The sequence below is a fragment of the Alosa alosa genome, chromosome 13 (genome assembly GCF_017589495.1).
Source record: "Alosa alosa isolate M-15738 ecotype Scorff River chromosome 13, AALO_Geno_1.1, whole genome shotgun sequence".
Classification (NCBI taxonomy): domain Eukaryota; kingdom Metazoa; phylum Chordata; class Actinopteri; order Clupeiformes; family Clupeidae; genus Alosa; species Alosa alosa.
In genome coordinates, this window is record NC_063201.1 from 25,532,771 (window position 1) to 25,556,402 (window position 23,632).

The 23,632-nt window shown below is 39.8% G+C and overlaps 1 protein-coding gene across 3 annotated transcripts; it reads right to left on the reverse strand.

Annotated features, from left to right (window-relative positions):
* Window positions 1–12,599, reverse strand: ncam3 (neural cell adhesion molecule 3). 3 transcript variants are annotated; one of them, XM_048261454.1, is made up of 16 exons: window positions 12,391–12,599; window positions 11,477–11,548; window positions 10,984–11,190; window positions 10,694–10,876; window positions 10,147–10,290; window positions 9,568–9,685; window positions 6,752–6,906; window positions 6,199–6,332; window positions 5,828–5,966; window positions 5,566–5,733; window positions 4,800–4,919; window positions 3,708–3,835; window positions 3,385–3,553; window positions 2,902–3,100; window positions 2,348–2,473; window positions 1–777 (listed from the first exon to the last, which is right to left on the reverse strand). In XM_048261454.1, exons 1-16 carry the CDS (start codon window positions 12,449–12,451, stop codon window positions 738–740), a joined length of 2,163 nt encoding a protein of 720 aa, XP_048117411.1. In that variant the 5' UTR covers window positions 12,452–12,599; the 3' UTR covers window positions 1–737. The 3 variants fall into 3 exon arrangements, with proteins under 3 accessions (XP_048117411.1, XP_048117412.1, XP_048117413.1); XM_048261455.1 differs by having other exon boundaries at window positions 3,708–3,837; window positions 4,799–4,919; window positions 10,739–10,876; window positions 12,391–12,598; XM_048261456.1 differs by lacking the exon at window positions 2,348–2,473 and having other exon boundaries at window positions 3,708–3,837; window positions 4,799–4,919.
* Window positions 12,600–23,632: the final 11,033 nt, after the last annotated feature.

Genomic DNA, 23,632 nt, shown 5'->3' on the forward strand with positions numbered 1-23,632 from the left:
TACACGCAAGCGTGTTGGAAGCGTTTCCATTCAAAAAACACCATGCAGCCGCCACAACATATATATATATATATTTCTTCTTTGTTTTTAATATTAAATAGGCTTGGTTGTTGATTGGCTGCTGTGTTAAATCTCCTACCTACTGTAGCACTAGGAGTTTAACACCTCTCCTGTGTATATAACAATACATTTTTCAATACATTTTAACTCTCTTCTTCTGTAATGAAAGTAAAATAAAGAAAAAATATGGTATGTACAAATAATTTACAGTATAAAGTCTTGAATGTATATTTTAACTGTACAATATTTGGTAAGACTATCTATGTTAACTGTACAATCTTAGAATCTTGGTACATGCATAAAAGGAAGTACAAAGTTAATACTGAGATGCAAAATAAGTCCTGTACAGAACTGCAAAATCTAAATGTTCGGTCAATAAATGTATTCTGACACATAAATATATGAAGAGTATTAATGTAATGTAAAGATGTGTAAATACAATTAAATTGTTTGTGTTTTGATAATGGCTGAACAAGAAAATAAATCTGTAAGGGTGTGTAAGGATAATAAGCTTTTGATATCCGCAGGGTTAAAGCGACCTTACTTAACTCTGCCATCTTTTGGCTTCCAAGTTTTACTATTGCAATTACACTGGGCTCTGCTATTTGCAGTTTCTGCTGCTCAGAATTCTTGTTGTGGCCATTCACATACAATCACATCAGTCTCTGTGAGGACACTCAGGCATCTGTGGTTGTGTCCCCGTTGGCTGGCGCTTTCCTGGAGGAGAATAACATTACAGTATGATTGCAGAATAAAGAATGAAGAAAATGAATGCATTCCCATGTATAGCCCACCCTTGTGTTAACCCATTTACTCCTAAAATGCCTGCTAAAAACGCCTATAGAATCCTATGGCATTCTAGACTAAATATTCTTATTTCCTGAGGGTTTTCTGAAAAAATACTAAAAATTGTCAACGTCTACCAAAATTTAATATCTAAGCCTCTGTAGCACCAAACTTAAAGATAAACTTGAAATAAAAAGCATGCTGCGCTACGCAGCAACCAGCGGGAGATTCAATGTTGCGCTATGCAGCAACAGGCGGGAGATAGAATGTTGCATCATGCAGCATCAGGCGCGAATGGGTTAACCTCATAGCTGAAGAAATTTGGCAAAAACAGTGTGGGAAATTACTTTAATACTTTCCATGGGGAATAGGCTGCATCGGAAATGTGTAAAGTGTAAACGAAAGCGGTGAATGGGTTATTAAAGCGATGGTTCGGAGTAATTTCACCCTAAGGTCCTTTGCACCATGACCCCGAGTCAAACACCCTCCCAGAACCTGTTTTCCCTTGGTCGAGCCCTGGTCGAGTAGCGCTGTCAGAAACGAATGAGTTTCTGCAGGCGTAATGGAACTGGTTTTATCTCGTAAATTACCCCACTAATAATGCCCTGAATGGTACGAAACTTCTACAGTATGTTCTTTACTCATAAAACGAGGCATTGAAAAGTTTGTAAGTACACCAGGAGTTTATTTAAATAACACTTGTCTGATGGTTGCTATTATCTGCTACTATACTGCTGCGTCGACGTTACTTCCGTGATTTGGGAAAAGCCCGTAAAAGTCCTGCTAGGAAGCATGCATAAGGATGTAGATCCAGGAATGCACTAATATTTTGTTTGTAGTACCAGTTTGCAACAATTATTAGTTAACACTAAGTTGTAAACACTTCGGAAAAAAATATATTAAAAACTGGATATACCAAAAAACGATGTAATCGCTTCCTGTTAGGACTTTTACGGGCTTTTCCCAAATCACGAAAGTAACGTCGACGCAGCGGTAGTAGCAGATAGTAGCATCCATCAGGCAAGTGTTATTTAAATAAACTCCTGGTGTACCTACAAACTTTTCAATGCCTAGTTTTATGAGCAAAGAACATACTGTAGAAGTTTCGTACCATTCAGGGCATTATTAGTGGGGTAATTTACGAGATAAAAGTTGGTTCCATTACGCCTGCAGAAACTCATTAGTTTCTGACAGCGCTACTCGACCAGGGCTCGACCAAGGGAAAACAGGTTCTGGGAGGGTGTTTGGCTCGGGGTCATGGTGCAAAGGACCCTAGGGTGAAATTACTCCGAACCATCGCTTTAATGCCACCATACATGCTTAGTAGTCAGAGCTTACAAGGATTAGATTAGGACAGACAAGGGGATCAAAAAATGGCTGTCAGAGTGATTCATTCACTGGATCGACTTGAAAATAGATAACACCAACTGAAGGTATTCAATTTGCCATTTTTCGTGGAGCTTAAAGGAAGGGTCTTTCTACGGAAGGCCGGGGCACCTACTCAAATTTGGTGAGGTGCGCTTTGTCACAGGTGACTTCTGACTGCACCCCTGGAGGTGCGCTGTTTTGGGCCTGCTGTTTTGGGATGCTACCACGTGGAGATGCTAGCCCATTCACCTTCATGTCACTGCATCAGAGCACACACACACACACACACACACAATGAGGTTTATGGGAGGGGCATTTACTCCGAACATACACTAGAGGTGTGCGCGGATAGTCGAATAACCAGTTAACCGTTCCGAGACTATACTACTGTACATGAATATTAATATCCCTATTCAGTTATTCTATAATGCTACCATGATATGCTGGTAGAAGTTACTTACCAGGTTAATTAAGTTAGGACATTGGCATGACAAAATAAACAGTGGATCTGAGACATTTTTCATGTTTTATATAACGTATTTGTGTGTGTAGCATACACAATACAGATAAATAAACATGCAGAAAACCCAACCATGCACTTCATACAGGGGTGAAATATGAACAGATGTCAGATAGGACCAATAAAAAGACGCCAGATAGAGATGTTAGAGAGTGCAGAGGTCTTACATTGCTGTGCCGTTGCCATCCCCCTCCTCCATGACCTTTGACCCTGGGACTTTCTGTCCAAACAGCTTCACTGCCAGGAACATTAGCATGCCACAGCGGTTGGTATAGCAACACGTGGCATCCACAGCAATGAGCAGCACCAGGAATACCAGCATCACAATGCCAACCACACCACCCTTCCCCAAACCAGGTTTACTAACTGGGAAAACCAAAGGGAAACATATAAAACATGAATGAAAAGTACTGGATACCACAGTACCAATGTACCAACGTTAAAAAAGCCTTTTAGCCGAATTTACAAAAGCATCTTGGGGAATATTATAAAATCACTGAAAAGTGTATTGGTATGGCTCCTTTAAATAGTTAAACTGATTTAAATCAAACTGCACTGTACACTGCTGTATTTAGAACAATACTTCAGAACCCTTTCACAGCTTCAGTATCTCTAACACAGCATTTGTGATTCCTGTCCAGGGGCTCTACCTGCACTGGATTGTGGGACGGTGAAGTTAAGCATGGCAGGCATGGACGGGCCATTGGGGTTGTGAGCAACAATCTTCAGTTGGTAATCAGAGCTGTACTGCAGGTCGTGGAGATAGATCTCTGTGGCGTTTGGGAGCAGGTCCTTTTCTCTCCACTCGTCATCCTTATCCTGGGGAGGAGATGTCGCTTTATAACAAGCTCTCAAAAGTAACCAACTGCCAACTTCAGCTGGACAAAGTCCTCAGTTCACACAGACCTTTAGGTCCTGTTCAGTAATGTCAATGCACGATACACAGTATCTGAGAATACCCAAGATAACTCACCGCTTTATAGTGCACCGTATAGAAACTGATGGGGGATCCACCAGTGTCTAGTTGCTTGAAGGGAAGTCTAGCAATGTTCTCCTCAAACTTTATTTCTTTGTCTGTTAGGAAAGGTTTGTCTGGTTCGCCTGGAAACAGAGAATGCAGTAAGATAATTACACCAGAAAGCACAGCAGCAATTCAAAATTGATGACTGATTATTAATCTGCACAGCATAGGTGATCTCAAGCCCTTCAAGCTTGTTCTATCAGTCAGTGGGTTTACATGGACACTGTAAATCCAATTAGAATCAGAATAATGGCTCAATCAGAATTAAACTCTCGATACGATTAGAATTCTAATCTGAATGAAAGGGGGTGGTGAATTCCGTTCTCATTCCCATTGAACAGCCGTGTACGGTCAATCAGGTTGCCTGCTGTAGCTTCTCCAGCAAAAGCAAAGCAACTACCGCTATTCCAATCAAAGATTCTAGAGTGCTTATTGGAATAGAACGTACCCCATGTTAACGAATGACACAGAATTTTTTATTTGGAATAATGAAATCAGAACGACAAAAAACTGTCCATGTAAACAAGGCTACAATCTATTGCGATTTTCAGATTATTGGCATTTAGAAACAGACATACGGTACAGTATAGACATACAGTAATGAATCCTCACACTCCTGTTTTACCTCCTGTGGTGGGTGATGTCATCAGGTGAGCAGGGGATTGGATAGGGTCAAGAAGGATGGTCACAACAGGAGCGTCGTCATTTAGATGAGCATTAAACAATGACATGAGTGGGACATGGAGGAAGCAGATATGAAACCAAAAGAGATGATATGGCATGTAGGCATGAAACATGATGATGTTCAAATCCTTAAATACACATTTTCAGGAGTAGAGTTGTAGGGTCATCTCATGACAGGCATTGTGTAGATGACTGGTCAGTTTTAAACCCATTCAGATACCTGGCTGGTTAAGGTCTTGATAGATGGGCACAATGAGAATACAGTGTGGGGCAGTCGGGAAAGAAATGACCGATGGCAACCCGACTGAAGGAAATGGTGGACGAACGTTGTGGGGAAAAGTGGAAAAATGTAACACTCACGTTCTCCCAATGTCCGGGCATTGGAGATATCAGAAAACTCTCCCTGTCCAACAATGTTTCGGGCAGCCAAGCGAAAGGAATATTCAGAGTAGGGCAACAAAGGGGTAGCAACCAGAGGATCTCCATATGAAAAAAAAAAAAAAAAAAATATATATATATATATATATATATATCCAGTGTAGAGGATGACAGTTATGATCACATCTGTATTTTAATGCACATATATGTACATATATCTAATGCAATTGTCAAATATGACTACATTATTATTATGAATAAATAAATTAATAGATTAAAAAAAAATCCATGTGTTACATATATATATATATGAGACCAGAAGTTCTACATTTGTCTATGGCTTTATATTTTAATTATAAATATTATAAAAATACATATTATATATAAATGTAAATATTTCAAATGAATTGGAAAATGCAAAAGACAGTTGCAGAAAATAAACCTGGTTATTAAACTATGATTAACTTCCAGTTCTTCAGGACTCAACACAATGAAAGCCAGTTCACAGCTAGCATAGTCACATAAAGCGTAAGGTAAAATTACTGAAATTATTTTATCTTGATCATATTGTAAAATGTCATGCTATTTTAAGATAAGACATTTGGACATTAAGTAAAAGGTTTAAAGGTGAATTTTTTTTATTATTAGAAAGCACTAGCACAAAATGGGTGGACTAAAAATATAGATTGTGCCTGGATGTAACTTTGTAATGCAGTACAGTTTTCTACAGTAAAAAAAAAAAAAATACCAGTGGAGTTGATGACCATTTCGTTCCACTTCTGCTGAGGGTCTTGCTTCCACTGGAGGATGTAAGCAGTAATGGTGGAGCCACCATCCACCACAGCTTTGCTCAGGTTGAAACTAGCTGCAGCAGCTCCTGGATTTACTGACACTTGGGACGGCTTGCCTGGCGAGGCTGTAAGCACACGGGGAGACAACAACAAACTGATCAGAGAAGTTTAACAACAAAACAGGTCTTTCAGTTCAGGAGCGACAATGTAGTGGCTCACTCTGCAAACTGAAGTCTTCCTCTTTGATTCCTGAGCTACTGTTGGCAATGCAAGAATACAGACCACCATCAGATGGCGCCACCTTCTCTACGATAAGATCCGATCCCTGCACTTTTATTCGGCCGCTGCTGCTGAAGCCCTGTGATTGGCCATTCAGGCACAAAGACAAGGAGACTTCTATTATAATAAGAAAGATGTCAAACCTTTGGCATTTAATTAATTGTGACATTCTGGGGGATTTAAATCAACCAACAAATTGCAAAGGTCAAAGGTGGATAACACCAGCACACAGTGAAGGTCCCATATATTTAATAACCTACTGTACATCATACATTATTTAAAATGTGTATGTAGGGTAGCTGCAGTCGCACCGTGTTTCCATCGGGACCCTTTTTAATCCACTGGAGTGAGGGCATGGGATGTCCTGAGATATTGCAGGACACGGCCACCATTTCTCCAGGCTTCACTTTCACTTCCGACTGGCTCAGGATCACCACAGGATGCTCTGGAGAAAATAAACGGGACAAAGTCACCCTCTAGGCAGGAGGATGAGAGAGATTCTACAGAGGTGCCCACTACCATGTCCCAGTTCATCACATCATATTTCAGTTGGTGAAATGGCAATGTCCAAGACCTGCTCATCGACGTAGCTCTCTTATAACACCACTTGTGCCACATGTGACTCTGTATTACATATAGGCAAGAGTACCATCGTAATGGTACTCTTGCCTATATGTAATCGTTCAAGATGGCTCAAATATTACACACAGCCAATTTCAGTATACAATCCTTGATAAAGACTGAAACTTGGTGAGCAAACCTAGAACTGATGTCTATACTGTTCAATGCCACCCACTTACACAACCCTTTGATACACAACCAATGTGCATCTCACCCACCCTGCCTCTAATACACCCTCCATACCTGAGACATCAAGAAAGGCTGTGACAGTACTTTCTCCGATCTTATTTTTGGCTGTGCAGATGTACTCTCCCTTGTCCTCCCTCTTAACAGGCTTAATGGTGAGTTCGCTCCTGTCTGAGTTGAACTCGTGGCGGGATGAATCAAGGGCTGTGGGTCTGAGGAGGTGAAAGGATGTGGTAAAGTGAGAGGGGTTGAGATGGATCACTATTGCACACCACTGCACATTTGAAGTATAACAAGGGGCGGACAAGAACAGGAAGGGAGAGAAAGAGGCAGACAGGAAACGGCAAAGGACACACAGGATGGCACGGCACATTAGTGCTGCAGAGAGTCAATGATGCAGCATCCAAACAGCAGCACGCATGGAGAATCTGCTTTATATAGCAGACAGCCTTTTACACATAAACTGCGGGAAACATTTATATTCTCATCCCAAAAACAAAATAAGCATACAGACACAACATTCATCCCAAAAACAAAATAAGCATACAGACACAACATTCATCCCAAAAACAAAATAAGTACACACAGCCACAACACTCATCCCACAAAAACAAAATATGTACACACAGCCACAACACTCATCCCACAAAACAAAATAAGCACACACAGACACAACACTCATCCCAAACACAACTCCAGAGGTCATACATAGTCAGTGGAGGACTGTGGCAGTGTTTTATCCTATCTTATTTTTGGCCGTGCAGATGTACTCTCCCTTGTGTTTCATCTTTACGGACTTAATGGTGAGTTTGCTCTTATCGGAGTTGAACTCGTAGCGAGCGGAATCAAGGGCGGTTGGTGAAAGGATGTGTTAAGACCAGTTTACACTAAAGATTCACAGCTTGACAAGCTGCAACATTCTATAAACTGCAACACACGTTCTAAAAAACTGTGTATTCAAACCAGTGCAACAACTCGCACCAACGTTTCTATAACAACACCTTTATTACACCACTCGTAGCCAGATATGAACTAGCTAGCTGGATAGTAGTTAGCCAGCAAAGTTAACTAACTTGCTGATAAGCCAACAGTCAGTAAATTTGCATTTGTTTTTGCAACTTTATTTGACTGGTGTTGTGCAGACACTGGTTCTCTTCACAATAGAGTTAATGAGTATTTCTCTGCCTCTCCTTGGACTGACTGAGACAAACAATGTGAGGTAAAAGTGTTCTAAAACCTTGCAACTTGACTTGCGATTTGACATGATGAATACTTTGTAACGGCTTGCAACAGTTGGCGATGACATGCAGCGTTTAATTCACACAGCTGCAAGTTCTCTCTGCAACGGATTTGTTTGTGGTGAATCTTTGATGCGAATTGGTCTTTAGAGTGAGTGGGGTTGAGATGGGTCACTATTGCATACCACTGCACATGTTAAGTATAACAAGGGGCGGACAAGAACAGGAAGGGAGAGAAAAGGTTGGGTGACTGTTCTCGCCCTTCGCTACAGTGGACGTATAGGCAGACCCCACCCCCCCACCCCCACCAATTTGCAACTAATGTAGTCGATGATGACAGAAAACCCATTCATAACATCTAGCCCAGTCAAGGACATCATGATCGGCAATCATGGATACAAATAGATTGTTTACAACATGGTGAAAAACACTTTTTTCACTAAATATCAGGAAGGCCAGACCTAAACCAAGATTAATTTAGACCAGAATGACGAGAAGAAAAAAGTCTGGACAACGACAGGAACGGCTCAAAACAAAGCATACCACATCCATCAGTCAAACATGGTGGAGGCAATGTTATGGCATGGACATGTAGCCTAAGGCTGTTGAGAGTACACGTAACAGATATCTGTTGAGAGAACAGGGTCACTGGTGTTTATTGATGTTCGGACTGCTGATAGAAGTAGCAAGATGAGTTCTGATATACTATCCTCCAAATGCTGCACAACTGATAGGACAGTGTTTTACAGTACAGATGGATAATCACTCAAACATACTGAAAAAGCAACCCAAAAATGTCTCAAGGCAAAGAAATTATTCTTCAATGGCCAAGACAGTCAGATTACTTCAACCTAATTTGAGTATGCTTTTCACAAAGGCAGAACTGAAGGCTGGAAAACACACAGACATGCAGCAACTGAAGGAGGCTGCAGTGAAGGCCTGGGGAAGTATCTCATGAGAGGAATCTCAGCATTTGGTCATGTCTATGGGTTCCAGACTTCAGTCAGTCATTGATTGCAAATGAAAAATGGCTGTAATGCCTAAACAGTTGATGCAACATTTTTGTTCAAGCCCTTGAGTTAAAGGTGGAAGTCTACACTTCAAGCACATCTTGATTATTTAATTTCAGATACATTCTAGTGGTGTACAGTACCCTGGTAAAAACACTTTGTGAAGAGAGTCTGGCCTCTCAACTCTAGCACTGTAACGGGCATAGACTGCCTTAACTTAGAAATCATTGGTCCAGCGGCTTAACCAACCACATTGAGCAGAGATTCCCAACATTACTTCCTACTTCGCCTACACTTTACAAACTGACAATAGACTGCATCGGCAGTCAGGTATTTAGGCCTACCTTTGTTGTACATAAATGTACACATTCTTTCAACAGCAATTTCTGATGTTTGTAGGTGTTGCTACTACCGTTTACCACGGCCACTTTTAATTTTGATTACATCTCGTTGGGCTGATTGGCCAGTCACAATATGAAGCCGAGGGAAACGTAAGTGAATTGTTGTCTGCCAGATTAGTATCTCACTGAAAGGAGAGGAGGGCATGGCCAGGCTAGGTGTACAGAGGCAAAATTACAAATATTGTGTCACAGTCCAAATACTTATGGACCTGACTACTACTCACATTGACCATGTAATCTCAGGCTTTGGCTCTCCTGAGGTCGAGCATGTAATAGAAACAGTAGAATCAGGTCCACTTTTTACAGTCTTCTGTTTCTCGTGTATTTCCACTACTGGCTGTGCTGCAGGATAAAAGAGGATCTGATATTAAATTGGGTCACAATGACAAGATTTACATTTTTTATATGAGGAATATTGAAGAATAGTGAATATGATTTTAAAAGGCTCAAATTGTAGAGTTATTTTTTAGTCAAGATTCATATGCTTTTGAATTCCTGTCTCACAAATAATTTATTTAAAGGATAATTCCGGTATTTCGTCAAATTGTCAACATTTCGGTGTCTACCACTCTAGTTCATCCAAAACAAATCAGCCTGGTTACAAGTGTGATGTGCCGAAACTGCTCTACTGTCTGTGACTAAACTGAACTCTTATTTTTCTTCAGATGAAGAAAATCTAATTTTGCTAATTAAATCATAATTTTTTCCTCAAGCCTCTAAGCCTCACCAAATGCTCATTGGAGTACCACAGACTCAATACTTGGACCCCTGTTCTTTTTGAATAACACCTATGAATTACTTACTGTTGACGACAACAGAGATATCTAGCGTCTCAAATAATGGACGGCCTTTTATAAAGGCTTTGCAGGTATAAGTGCCCCTGTCTTCCCTCTGAATATCATCAATCTGAAGGATGTTGTCTGGTCGGACAGTGATCCTTGGTTTTCCTAAGAAGAATGGAGAAAATAAAGAAAAAAGAGGTAAAAAAAAAAAGACAAAGGCAGGAAGTCATTTGAGAGTCACATATTTTCAAAAAAAATGATAGGAGTGAGCTGGGAAAGCACACATACACTCATTAAGGCTGTCAATGGTGGTATTTCGTGCTAAATGGGGCAGACTTTATTTCCCCACTATTCTTTCATTCTAAAGAAGCCTTATGCTCTCATCACTGAAATAGAGGTTGGACGAAAATTCAGAGTTGACGTCAGATGTTTTCCCCACGTGGAAAAAACATCCTTCGATTTGAGATCAAATCGGATGGAAATCTCCCCATCAAGGCATCCACCATCGCCATCCCTCCACCAACCACCACCAGCGGAGCCATGCAGGCGAAAACCAGACGCCCCATACCACAGAAGAAACCAGAAGAGGCCGTGGCGAGAGTGCCCCTCATACCATCAGTACCCAGCTGAGTGCTGCTCCGGTACCACTGGACCTCCACTGCAGGCTTCCCAGTGGCAACACAGGGGATGAGCGCTTGTCCACCTTTTAAGAACTCATGGTAGGTTGCCGTCTTGCCGAAGGTAATTGGCTCTGAGAGGTGAAAGATAAAAGGGCTAAATATACATTTCGGACGCTGCTTGTTTGTATTTATGTACATATGTTATATGTATCTGTGTGTGAAATGCCTGTATCCTTACCATAAACAAAGACGTCAGCGCTTGTCTCCTTGTCTCCACCACTGTCATATTCACATTTACAGGTATACGTCCCTGTGTTACTGAGCTTGGCTGCGTTTATTATAAGCTTACTTGATGTTTCGTCAAGTTTCTCAGTCAAGAAGTCTTCATTGTCCTCTTCGACCTCCTCGTCATTGAAAAACCAAGTGATGGTTCCTTCTCCCCCAGCTGAAGGAAACAGTCATATATCACAGGATATTTTGGCTTTGGCTCTGACTGCAATTGGATACTAATTTACAAAGTGCCACTGGACTGCCCAAAAACACCAGGTCAGAGGGTGTTCAAAATGTCTTTCAAATTAGCAATGGTTGTTGCACAAGAATGATTTCTGCATAGGCACAAAGTTTATAAACTATTATTTAAATTGTTTATCTAATTTTTTTAAGAGTACATATAATATTTATTTTTCATTTTAGCTGTCTCATGTTAGATACAAAATCAAATGAATACCAACCTTTGCACAGCAAAAGATAACGGTCGTTCACCTTTACATCTGGTTCGCCGGCAACAATCTCGATTTTTGCATCTGATTGAGTTACAAAACATGAACAGAAGCATACAAAGTGATGTCAAAGTCAAAATAAGGAGCCCATACAATCCCCTCCTTGATGTCAACAGCACTAACTGGTACTTATCAGATCAGCCTACAAGTGTTTCTCTATTGTTTAAGAGCTGATTGGGTCATAAATAGCTTCGGGGACAAATTGTAGGCTGCTGACAAACGTCCAGGAAATATTACAACCATAAGCACAAACAAAGATAGACTTCCTGCATGACACTTTAACTCTTCCTGAATGGCCAAGATGTGGAAATGAATACAGGTGATTGTATGGTATATTTCATCGGTACTGAATAGAAACTGAATAGATGTCTGCAAATGCAATCAATAATGAATGTTGGCATTACAGACTAACAGGTTAATCTCCTCTGCCTATCTGACACTGGCACTTTTTTTAAAAATAAGCATTGTCTTCCTAAAATTGTATATTTTCAACATGACTTCTAATTTAGAGGCTAAGCAACTAATTAAGAAGAACTATTCAAACTGGTACATGCTGCACCTTTTGTTTTCCTTGTTGGAAGTCGCTATAAATTCATTACAATTCATCTATAAGATGCTACTGAATTGTGTGGCTGGCTGGGTGAAAGACAGTTTAAAATACAGGATTTTTTTTGTTAGATATAGCTGAAATTTGTCTTTAACCTTTCACCCAGCCACATAATTGCTGTGTTGAAATTGACACAATATGTGTTGTCCCTGAGCACACACAGCAATGTGTCATTTTAACACATCACTTTTTAGAGTGTACTGGAAAATACATTTCAGTTTTACAATGGGAATCAATGGGAAAATTCAATTGCTCTCACCTGACAATGTCCAAAATGTGAAAAGCACACAATATCTGATCAGCAGCAGAGCAGCAGCCATGGTCCAAAACCCGTCTCCCTGCTACGTTCCAAAACACCTGGGGTGTTGTCTGGTGCCCAAAAAACTGGACTAAGTTTTCCCGAAGACAAGTGTCCCAGAAATTTATAGCCAGGAGGGGAGCGAATGAACGAGACAGACAGGAAATATGTTATCTTGGACATCTCTCTCTCTCTCTGCCTTCACTTCCACCTCCTGAAATTTTTAATTCAAATCAAGCATGGGGATGGTGCCTGCCCAGCCCAGCCCACTCAGGCGCCACCACATCTCCCCGACTCGTCCCTCTGAATGCCGGATGAAAGGAGCTCTCTGCTCTCTGGGGCATTGATAAGACGATAGAAGCATCTTTTGATAAAAAAGGCTCATCTCTGCAGCCTGCTCCTCATACATTAATTGAAGATGCTGTGCTTTTTACAACTACTTCTCTGAACTGATGCATCCACTGAAAAAAATCAGAAGAAAAAAAGAATGGCTTCATTTCACAATTCTAGAAAGCTAATTTGCATGATACTTTAAGAGGCAGAAAATGTTAAACATCATCCATTAACTGTCAAAAGTCTATGTGTGTTGGCTTTGCGCCCTTTACACCAAAAATAAAAGCCAAATTACTGCCCTTTTCCACGGAAAAGACAAACTTTCCTTCCCTCACTGTTAATGTTTATGTTACCTGTGCTCGGAGACAATAGTTGCAGGAATTGTGTTCTGAACACAATGACATTACATAATGAGTCTCCAAGGATTCCTATAAATATTTGCACATTACAAGAAGCTATGGATTCTCTGTGAATCTGTGAGTCTTGTGGCTTCCATGCAGATCACTATATAGAAAGCTACAAATGGGTTATCAAAACAAAATATAATGTATGATAATCCATCATTTCAAGCTAACAAATAAACATTGGTACTCCAACTTAACTCCAACTCTGACATATTTAAGACATTAGTACAGATGAGTATCTAACTCTATAACTGTTGCATGTTAACCCTTACAAGCCCGACCGTTCTAATTTCGTTAAAATTTTAACTATAACCAATCGTCTAATATCTCAGCTGTCCAATGACTGATTTTGTTTCTGAAATCTTCCCCGTAATGCTGACAGTATTCTCGTTTGCTTTTGATATCAGTTATTTTCATTTGACAATTTCATTTAAAAACCTGTTAGTATATAACCTGTAAGTAAGTTTGTTTTCTAGTACCAATTTGCTTGTTAGCATTATATTGGCAAGTCAGTATAGCATACCAAAGCTGAATAAATCAATGGGCGCCGCGTTTCTAAGTTAAGTTCTCTTACATGAAATAAGTTGAGCGATATTTTTACTCCTCTCAATATGTAGTTGTAGAAAACAAGATGTGAAATCACGGATTCTGTCAGAAATGTAGTGCTAATTAACGTATTGCCTCTCCTCAGGTTGTTACCTCGCTAGGCAGTTTGTAGTGAACGGTTTTACCTTGCTAACTTCTAAATGACAAATATCAGACGTGCTTGTCTCAACATTTTCTAAGATGGCATGACTTGATATTCTACTCTTCTCAATATGTAGTTTTATAGAAAACATGATGTGAAATCACATATTACGTCAGAAATGTCATTATTGCATTTAAGCAGTTAGTTACTAGGTGAAATGTAATCTGTCTTTATCTTAATGCCAGCCAGGCAATCAGATTTAGGGTAGCTAAACCCATGTGTAATAAAATGACTTTTCATAAAAGTACTTCTAAATATTTTTACATACTTCTAAATATTTTTGAGTTACTCAAAATGCTTCAATAGTTTAGGCTACCTCTTCTTGTGTATGTATGTGCACACACGCACACATCTGTAGTTTTGTGATTTTATTTTTTAAATTAATAAATGTATTACATTTGTACGATTTTACTGTTGTTTCAGATGGAGGATGACAAGACCTACACAGACCTCCTTGCAGGCCTGAAGAGGTAGCTAACTGCTGATGAGCTTGCGCTCACAATGTTGAAGACCATGTGAGGATGGAGGAAGAAGGTATAGATTTAGGTGGCGTGCGTAGGGTGGTGTAGACTGCCACTAAAACACTGTGAAATAGACTTGTTATGTTGATTTTTATGTTGTTGTCCCAGGCATATGTGGTTTTACCAACCGAACGGGTGGGAGGTTGTGCTTAGTAGGCGTCAGATGCAAACACACAGTGCAGGGGCATGGGACGAGAAGAGACCCCAGAGGAGTTTCACAGTTTTCTGGGATTGATCATTGACATGGGACTTCACTTCCTCCCTAATATCCATTGCTACTGGGGAACCAAGTCTCTGAAGGGATCAGGAGCGCTGACCAAATGAGAAATACATATTGTGTACACTTTTTTCTCCATTGACATTGCTGTTGTCAGTAGTTTCTTATTATTTCAAGTTCAGCAATGCAGAATCTGGTGTTGAACCTAGGTTTGGTAGCTACAGCCAGAAAGACTTTGGCTTAAAAATCTATCACAACAGCTGGCAGGCATTTCCACAAAATTTCAGCCTCAGCCTTCAGCTGCTCCAACTACTACTCTGTCGCCTTTTTCATCAAGTACATATTCCTGTACAGCAGGAGCCAAAGAAAAATTGTTGGCTTTGTTATAAAAAAACAATACATAATAACACTAAAGTAGCTTGTATGGCCTGGAGTTTAGCGGTAGGTGACTGCTTTTTGGTAAACAAAATTGCTGTCAGATTTGGCATTCTACAGAAGGGGATGCGTTTCGCTATGAGTCATAGGTCTTCTGTGTTTAACCTTTCAGGTTCCCCACCCCACCTTTCCCTATCCTCCTCTGTGTGTGTGTGTGTGTGTGTGTGAGTTTGTGTGTATATGTGTGTATGTGTTTATTCTCAACAGGCTTGTTCTATGTAATCCACTTTCAAATATTTAGACACATTGATTTTTTGAGTGATGTTGAAGTTGATTGTATTCCTAGCTTTTCATAAATAATACATTTTATAGATGTATATCATTTTCATATTACACTAATTTATATAAGGAAGTTGTATCTGTTGAATCAAATGTATTCTATGTCTCTATTCAGAATTGATCTTCAATAAATATACAGTATACTTACTTCCTGTATTACTGGTAAGGTACATGTTTTTCTTTTTTATATCATTATTGTTGACTGTAGCATTTGCTTATATACAAATAAATGGTTTATTCTTATGGACCAAATAAATCTAAACCATTGTGTCTGACTTCATTATTAGTTTTTATGCATACTTTTATGTTTTTGGTGAGAAAGAGAATGTGAATTCTGTCAACATTCTAAATCCCATTTCCTGCATTTTTTTACACTTATCACTTAATTTATCATAACTTTTGAAAGGTTAATGATATTCCAATTCAGTCTTTTTTGTTAAATAGCCCACAACTTGCTGAACATGTCATACACTCTATATTTTTCTCTATCTCGTATAGAAATATGATGAAAATTATTTTTTATGTGAATGAAATTCAATTTTAATGAATTTCGGTATACATTTGGAGAGGATTTTCAAAGACTGTTCATTACTATATCAACATTACCATATGTATTTTACATCATTTGATAGAACTGACCCTTCTGATTACAATGGTGTGTATATCCCATTGATGGTATGTATTATACTCAAGAAATAAGGTTTTTTGTGTAAGGAGGTCATCCAGCACCAAAAATGGAATGTTCGGCACGGGCACGAAAGGGAAACATTAACATATAGATACAGTATATAAATGTTATCACTGAAAGACACAATGTTCTGTATGTGTAAACTGTAATGATAAAAGTGACAAGCAATTTTACAGATATTGTGTTTTGTTGTTGTTGTTGTTTCGCTTAATGATTTCATTTCCTACGCCGTGTGGTGACGTTATGCCCAGTCAGGGGACGTATGGGAAATGGCCATTGTAGGAGTAAACAGTCACGTATCGCGGAGGCATTCAGAGTGTGACGCCAAAGCCAGTGAGCTCTCCAATGAGAAGCGTAAAGAAAGATGAAAGATGGGAGGCCAGAGATGGATGGCAGTATGACCTTATTTGGGAGCTACACTTCTCATCCAAAAACAGTGACAGTGTCTCTAAAGTCAACAAAAGAGAACTAGATTTAGCATTTTGTACTGTAAATGCCGAATGGGGAAGGCGGACCTCAAAATGACCATGAATCTTCAAAGCCAAAAGTAAATACAACAGAGATTTACGAGCAAAACTCATTCATTGCTTTGATTGTAGACATCCTGTAAACTAGGCCAGAGTGCACTGTTTACCAAGATTCAACTGCGATTACGTGAACTATCACAGGAACACTCGGCCGCGGCCGTTCATTCTCAACAGAGCTGAATACAACTTACTGTATGAGCATATGGCACACGTCTCCGTGGGTTTAATCTACAATCCGACAGACATGTGCCAGCGCTGTCACGTATCACTACTTCATGAGACAAGCGTCTGCAGTGCAGTATGAGTTCTTGGGTCTCCTTATCCCCCCTTCATCTGTAGTGCCACCCAAAAGACTGCTGACACACAGCCACACCTCTGACCGTATGTCGTAGCTATGCCATGGAACTCTAGTGGCAGGCAACCATTTGTGGCACCTCTGCGCTGATAGTGGGTCATAATTACGAGCGCTGCGCAGAGGCCGAGGTTCCAGTGCGCCAGTGTAGGCCCAACCCGGCCATTGGGGGCCTCCTATCGGAATGATTATCTGCCCGCTCTCATTTTCATTCATTATGGGGGAGCGTGCACTTATCAGAGCTTGGCAGTGGGAACAAGAAAAAGGAACTTCTTGCCTAGACATTCTTTTTCACCCCTGCCTTGCTTTTTCATCTGCCGCGGCCTCCCCACACATGTACACACACCTATACTTCATACGCAGGGATGCAGCCTTTCACCATCATTCAACTACAGTGATACATTTTTACACATAATAGATCTAGCTTTTTAAAGAGCTCAAATCAAGAGTTTGCCTAAGACCAAATTCAAATTTGATATATTTGAAATGTCCAACATGGATGACCCTATTGCCTTAGGAAATTACACGTTTGAACTGCTGAAGACATACCTACAATTTCAGAATGGGACAGAGGTACTGATTTGGATATACAAGGCTCTTTGAATAAGCCCGAGGCCGAAGAATGAAGAAATCATCATGTTTATGAAAACATACTTAGGAATCATTTATACTGTACACAGCTAATAAACAAATAACTGCATGCAAAATACACTAGTATGTTACATAAGTGGGAGTGATGGCTTATAAGATAGATTTAGATACATTCTGGGGTGATGCCAATAAAAGAATCTAAAGATCTGGCTTGATAGCACGTCTTTGCCCCTGAACATCTCTTTGTCTTAACACTGCCTAGACAGATAGACAGTGAGGCGTACACCCCAAAACAATGACCCACACCCTTTAATTTTTGGGATGCCTGTTGACGCCAGACAAGTACTGCAGACGAGCCACTGTTTCCTCCTTTGTCCTCCCCTACACCAGTAAACAAACAATGGTCCCAAAAAACAATGGGTGCTGTTTTAGACTCTGAGCCATTGCACGGGTAAGAGATAAACAAAAGTCGCCAAGCACCCTATTGAGCACGTGCACACGTGCGCATAGAACAGCAAAAGCCCCGAAACCTGGCAGCCACAAGGCAGGAAAAAGGGGACAGACGCCGTGACTGTCGTGACACTGAAGACACACGCACCCACAAGCTGACCTTCAGTACTTTGATATTATTTTAAGAATATGGAGATATGACGACAATTCATGTGTGTGTGCACATGTGCATGAGAGTGAGTGGGGGAACTACAGGCAACAGCCAGTAATAGCCAGTAAAAAATTGTGTGACAACATGATGCTGTTATCAAATATAAGTATCATTATTTTTAAAAAAGAATCATATATTTAATATGAACTATTAATAAAATGCAAAGTATTACAGAGCTGCCCTGTTAACCAATACTTTTCTACACAAGTGATATATCGAGATGAAGCATATCATTGTATTCTAGGTTTTAGCACAGGAGAGAGAGCTAGGAGAGAAAACATCCAATACATAGAAATGCATTTCCAAGGAATTACCAGTGCATGAAAATGCAAAAATTTTTATGTAAAATATCATGTATAGTTAAAACAGATAATGCAGAGATGGTTACTAAGGTGTTGATAGGATAGACATGGTGGTTGCATAGTTGAAGGAAAGTTGATAGTTTAAAGGTGCTCTAAGCGATGCTGGGTAACATCACTTCTGTTGACTTTCAAACAAAACAGAGAGCTAGCTTGCTACTTCCTCCCCCTCCCTCCCGTGCTGCTCCCGTGCAATTGAAAATCTCCTAAACGTGCATCTCCTCTGTGATTTGCTGGAACAGTTTGTTTTTATGGGCTAGGTTTGCCCAGGTTGTTTTTGTTGGTGTTTTTGGAGCCTGGACTGTCCACTGCAGCTGTTTGACTGATTGAAATCCCTATAAGTGTTCTTCACCCATACCGACTAGAAGATAAAAGGGATATGAACGCATAACAGAGGTGTGGCAGTTAGAGAGAGAACAAATCTCATAACTACCAAAAAAAAGGCAGTGATAGTGACGTGAATAAGCACAGCTATTTAGACTCCACATGTCCCACAAGTCCAGTGAGTGCAATTATCTACCCTGATTTGGGAGTTGAAAATGTTGAAATTAGACAAAGACTGCAAGTCTGTGTACCTCAGAGCAGCAAGGTATAAACAAAACAAAAACACCAATAACAACGGACCCCTTCACGGTTCATGTTACAGGAAAATTCACATTGAATTGTGTGTTAACCAGAGAATTTCTCGTCAAGAAAAAAATGCCTATTTGTTGCATGTGAAAATCGCAAGTTTTTCAGGATTCCTGCAGGATCTCATCCGTTTCAAAATAATAGACGACATCTGTGGCTGCAAGCTATTATTTAACGGACAGACTGGGACAATGCTACGATCAAAGAGGCTTGTGTTTGTAGTGCTCACTTCATATCAGGTAAAGTCATCCCCATCCCATTATCATCCCCTTCTGTGAGATTAAACTCGAAAGCCTGGATTGCATGAACAGTTTTCTGTACACTAGCCTATAACGTTAACCAGTTATAAAGCCTATTTTATCGGAAATTTGTTCATTCAAAGTAGGCTACCTGAACTCAATCAGCTTACAGCCTAATATGTAATTACAGTGCATGAAAATACACTGTACTGTTCTTCCTAGGCTTCTTCTTCTTCTTCTAACGCATTTAATGCAGCTTCAACCATTTAACATAGAAACTTCATTCAAACTATGTTACATAGGTCTTTCTTAGGACATGTGGGCTTTGTATTTTTCATCTTTGTAACTTTTATACTTTTTAAACTATTATTTAACATTTCCTCTCAAAATTTCCCAATAGACTTAACATTGGGCTGATGACCTCACAATAGAGCCGTTAAGCAATTAGAATCCTAGGCCAGGTGGCCAGGCCACCTGCAGCAACTGCCAGTCTCAGGCTTTAAGCATACAATATCACTGTGTTAAGACTACACATCCTGTTCAACTGCTTCCACTGCCAAAAACTGTTTCAAAATTAAAGTCCTCCAGTGAATAACTACAATAATTCACTGTTAAATGATTTAACCCTTTAAACTACTGAACTTTTTAACTGTTCAGTCATAGTTACCATTTTTAGCGAAACTGCTAGAAAACATTAGCTAAGTAGCATGGTTAGCATAGTTAACATTGTTAGCATAGTTTTTAACAAAACTGCTAGCAAACATTAGCTAAGTTAGCTAAGTAGCATGGTTGGCATAGTTAGCATAGTTAAAATTGTTAGTATAACTGCTAGCAAACATTAGAGCCATTCCAACTTTCAGTTATCATCAAATATCTACCTATACATAGCCATTAAACTATTTGAATATCAACATTCATTAAACTTTCAGTCTGTCAACAACTTTTAAACTATTTACATTCAACTTTTAAATGGTCTACTTTTAAACTATCATTAAACTATCTATCTATTAAACTAGCTGTCTATCAACAACTTTCAAACTCTCTACATTCAACTTTTAAACGGTCTACTTTTAAACTACTTTTCAACTTTTATTAAGCTATGCAACCACCATGTCTATCCTAGCATCACCGTAGTAACCATCTCTGTATTATCTATTTTAAGTACATGATATTTTACATCACAACTTTTGCATTTTCATGCACTGGTAATTACTTGGAATTGCATTTCTAGTTAATTTAGCTCTAGCCTAACTGACATCTGCCTTGCTTTTTTTTTAAGTGCTTTTATTGTCTTCCACTCACGCCTCGTTTAGTCTAGCTTTGAATGCATGGGTAAATACTTAAAATAGCCTAATCCTAGTGGCGTCCATAGCCTATCTTGCAGCAAGCCAGAACCAACAGATATTTTTGCAGGGTTGCGATGGCACTGGCTTGCGAGTCTCTACACTCTGGACGTATAGCCTATTAAATAAACTGAACATTTTATGATACCTAGACTACTCGTCACATCGAGATGTCATTTTAGCTAACGTGGTTGCAATCGAGCAGTTATATGCTCCACACTAAAAACAACCCACGAACATGAAATCTAGGCTACTGTCTAAACTTTTGAGAAGTATAGAGACACTAAATGAATATAGCGCAGTAAGCACACGCATAATTTATTAAGCATAGAGCGAGCGCATTAGTGTCTGTTATTGCCTGGTAGGCTATAGGCTAGCTTACAAAATGATAAGGTTTACGTGTTATGAGACATTTTTCAAGCAGAGGCGAAACTAAAGATGGAGAAATATGCTGGATCAGCAGGTAAGACGGGACGGGAGTGCCACCCGCCCCGGCCTCGCCTAGACTAAATTAATTTCTGTCAATTCAACCTCGCTACTATTTTCTTATCAGTGCAGATTTATTGATGGGTAGCCTCATTTATTGTGATGTCCAAGTCCCACGTTACTGTTTCTTTCACGCATTCAGTAAGTGATTTGAGTCAGATGACGGGTGGCTTGCCTGTCTTCAGCTTAATGTTAAATTAATACCATCTAAATTCTAACCAATAAAAGCCTATTTTTAGCAGACATTTGTTCATCCATTGTTAGCTACCTCAACTCAACAAGTTAACAGCCTACAGCCAACTTGTAATCAGTTTAGTTGTAACTGATGTCTGCCTTGCTGGGTTTAAAAAAAAAATTGCTTGTCATCTTCCACTTCCACACCTCGTTCCCACCTAGTTTACATCTCGAGTTCTTTCAGGGCCGCACAGAAGTACCTACCCCGAGGCCCTGTATAAGTTCCCGGAACGACACGTAACCGGGCCGTTCGTCTATAGGAAAGGGAGCGTACCTATGTTCCCCGGGTCCTATGTTCCCCGCTTTGTATGGGACCGGGGAACATAGGACCCTTTTTTAAAACCCTAACCATAACCATAATCCTAACCCTAACCCCGAGCGGGGAACATAGGACCCGGGGAACATAGGGATGACCCCATAGGAAACACGCAAAAACGTTCCTGTAAAATCAAGTTCCAGGTCTGACAGTTGAAACTCCGCTAGTGAGGTTATTGAGGTCTGTAGCTGCAGCTTCAAAAACGCTATGATAACATTACAATATCACAGCCATATTGTGCAGGCCTAGTTTAACTACCGGTACACAATGATTAAATGGGTTCACACAGCATAAATTTTTCCTTTTGTTTTCCTTTAGGTATCACAGGAAAAGGAAGAGAGATGAACACCCAAACTCAGGAGGAGTAAAGAAAATAAAGAAAATGATCTTTGGCAAAAGGAATCTTATCTATACTCTGTCAACTATTACATGCCTGTGGCGGTGTTCTCTCTCCTTCTATTTTATACGGAATGTGGACCTTGTTTAAATTCAATCAATACTCATTATATTGGTCTGATGTTTGTCAGTGCATATAAGCATGCCTCAAAGAGATACTAAGACCTCAGTGATGTTATTAGCCATATGTTCAATGTAGAATCTGATATATATTTAAAAAGATTACAATTACGTTATTTTAATTCTTTTGTCATGTAAATTTTATGATTTCAATATCACAACAATATTGTGCAGGCCTAGTTTAACTAGACAATGATAATCTGATATATATTTAAAAAGATTACAATTACGTTATTTTAATTCTTTTGTCATGTAAATTTTATGATTTCAATATCACAACAATATTGTGCAGGCCTAGTTTAACTAGACAATGATTAAATGGGTTCACACAGCATTAATTGTTCCTTTTGTTGTTTTACTTTAGGTTTCACAGGAAAAGGAAGAGAGATGAACACCCAAACTCGGGAGGAGTAACGAAAGTAAACAAAATGAACTTTGGCACAGGGAATCTTGGAACGAAAAATGCTTTTGTCAACTATTACCTGCTTGTGGCTCTGGCGGTGGCACTATTTTATTTATTTTTATTTTACCTTTATTTTACCAGGCAGATCATTAAGAACAAGTTCTTATTTACAGTGATGACCTGACAAGAAGCACAAGCTTCTTGGAGGAGAAGGGGAAGGGGGCAGTGAGACATGTGCAGACAGACAACACGACAGCAACAGGGACCCACAGGGTTAACATAAAACTACTCAGACATACAGGCACGAGCAAAGAACAGGATTACATAAACAGCACAGAATATATAAAAAAATAACAATTATGAAAACATAAAAACATTAAAAGTAAACAATTGATTGAGAGGAGGGTTAAATGGAGGGGAAGCAGTTGCAGGAATCTGTGAGAAGGTCTGAGATGGTGTCTTTGAAGGCTGAGATGGAAATGAATTTGACCAGTTTGAGGTGTTTTTGCAGTGCATTCCAGTCAACGGCAGCAGCTGACTGGAATGATGCAAGACCAAGTGTGTATCTGGTTTTGGGGGTTGTTAGCAGGATGTGGAGAGAGGACCGGGTGTTATATGTGATGGGTTGTCGATGCAGCAGGCGGGACAGGTAGGGCGGTGTCGGTTAAAGGAGGGTCTTGTAAATGAGAGTGAGCCAGTGAAAATGACGACGAGTGTGAAGTGATGGCCAATTTACCAGAGAGTAAAGACTGCAGTGGTGGGTGTTGAGGGGGGCATTTGTAGCAAAACGGATAGCAGAGTGATAGTGTGTCCAATTTGGCGAGAGTGCCCTTACATGCAGTTCTATAGATAGTGTCACCGAAATCAAGTGTGGGGAGAATAGTCATTTGGCGTGGTGATTTGCTCCAGGATTGCCCCCTC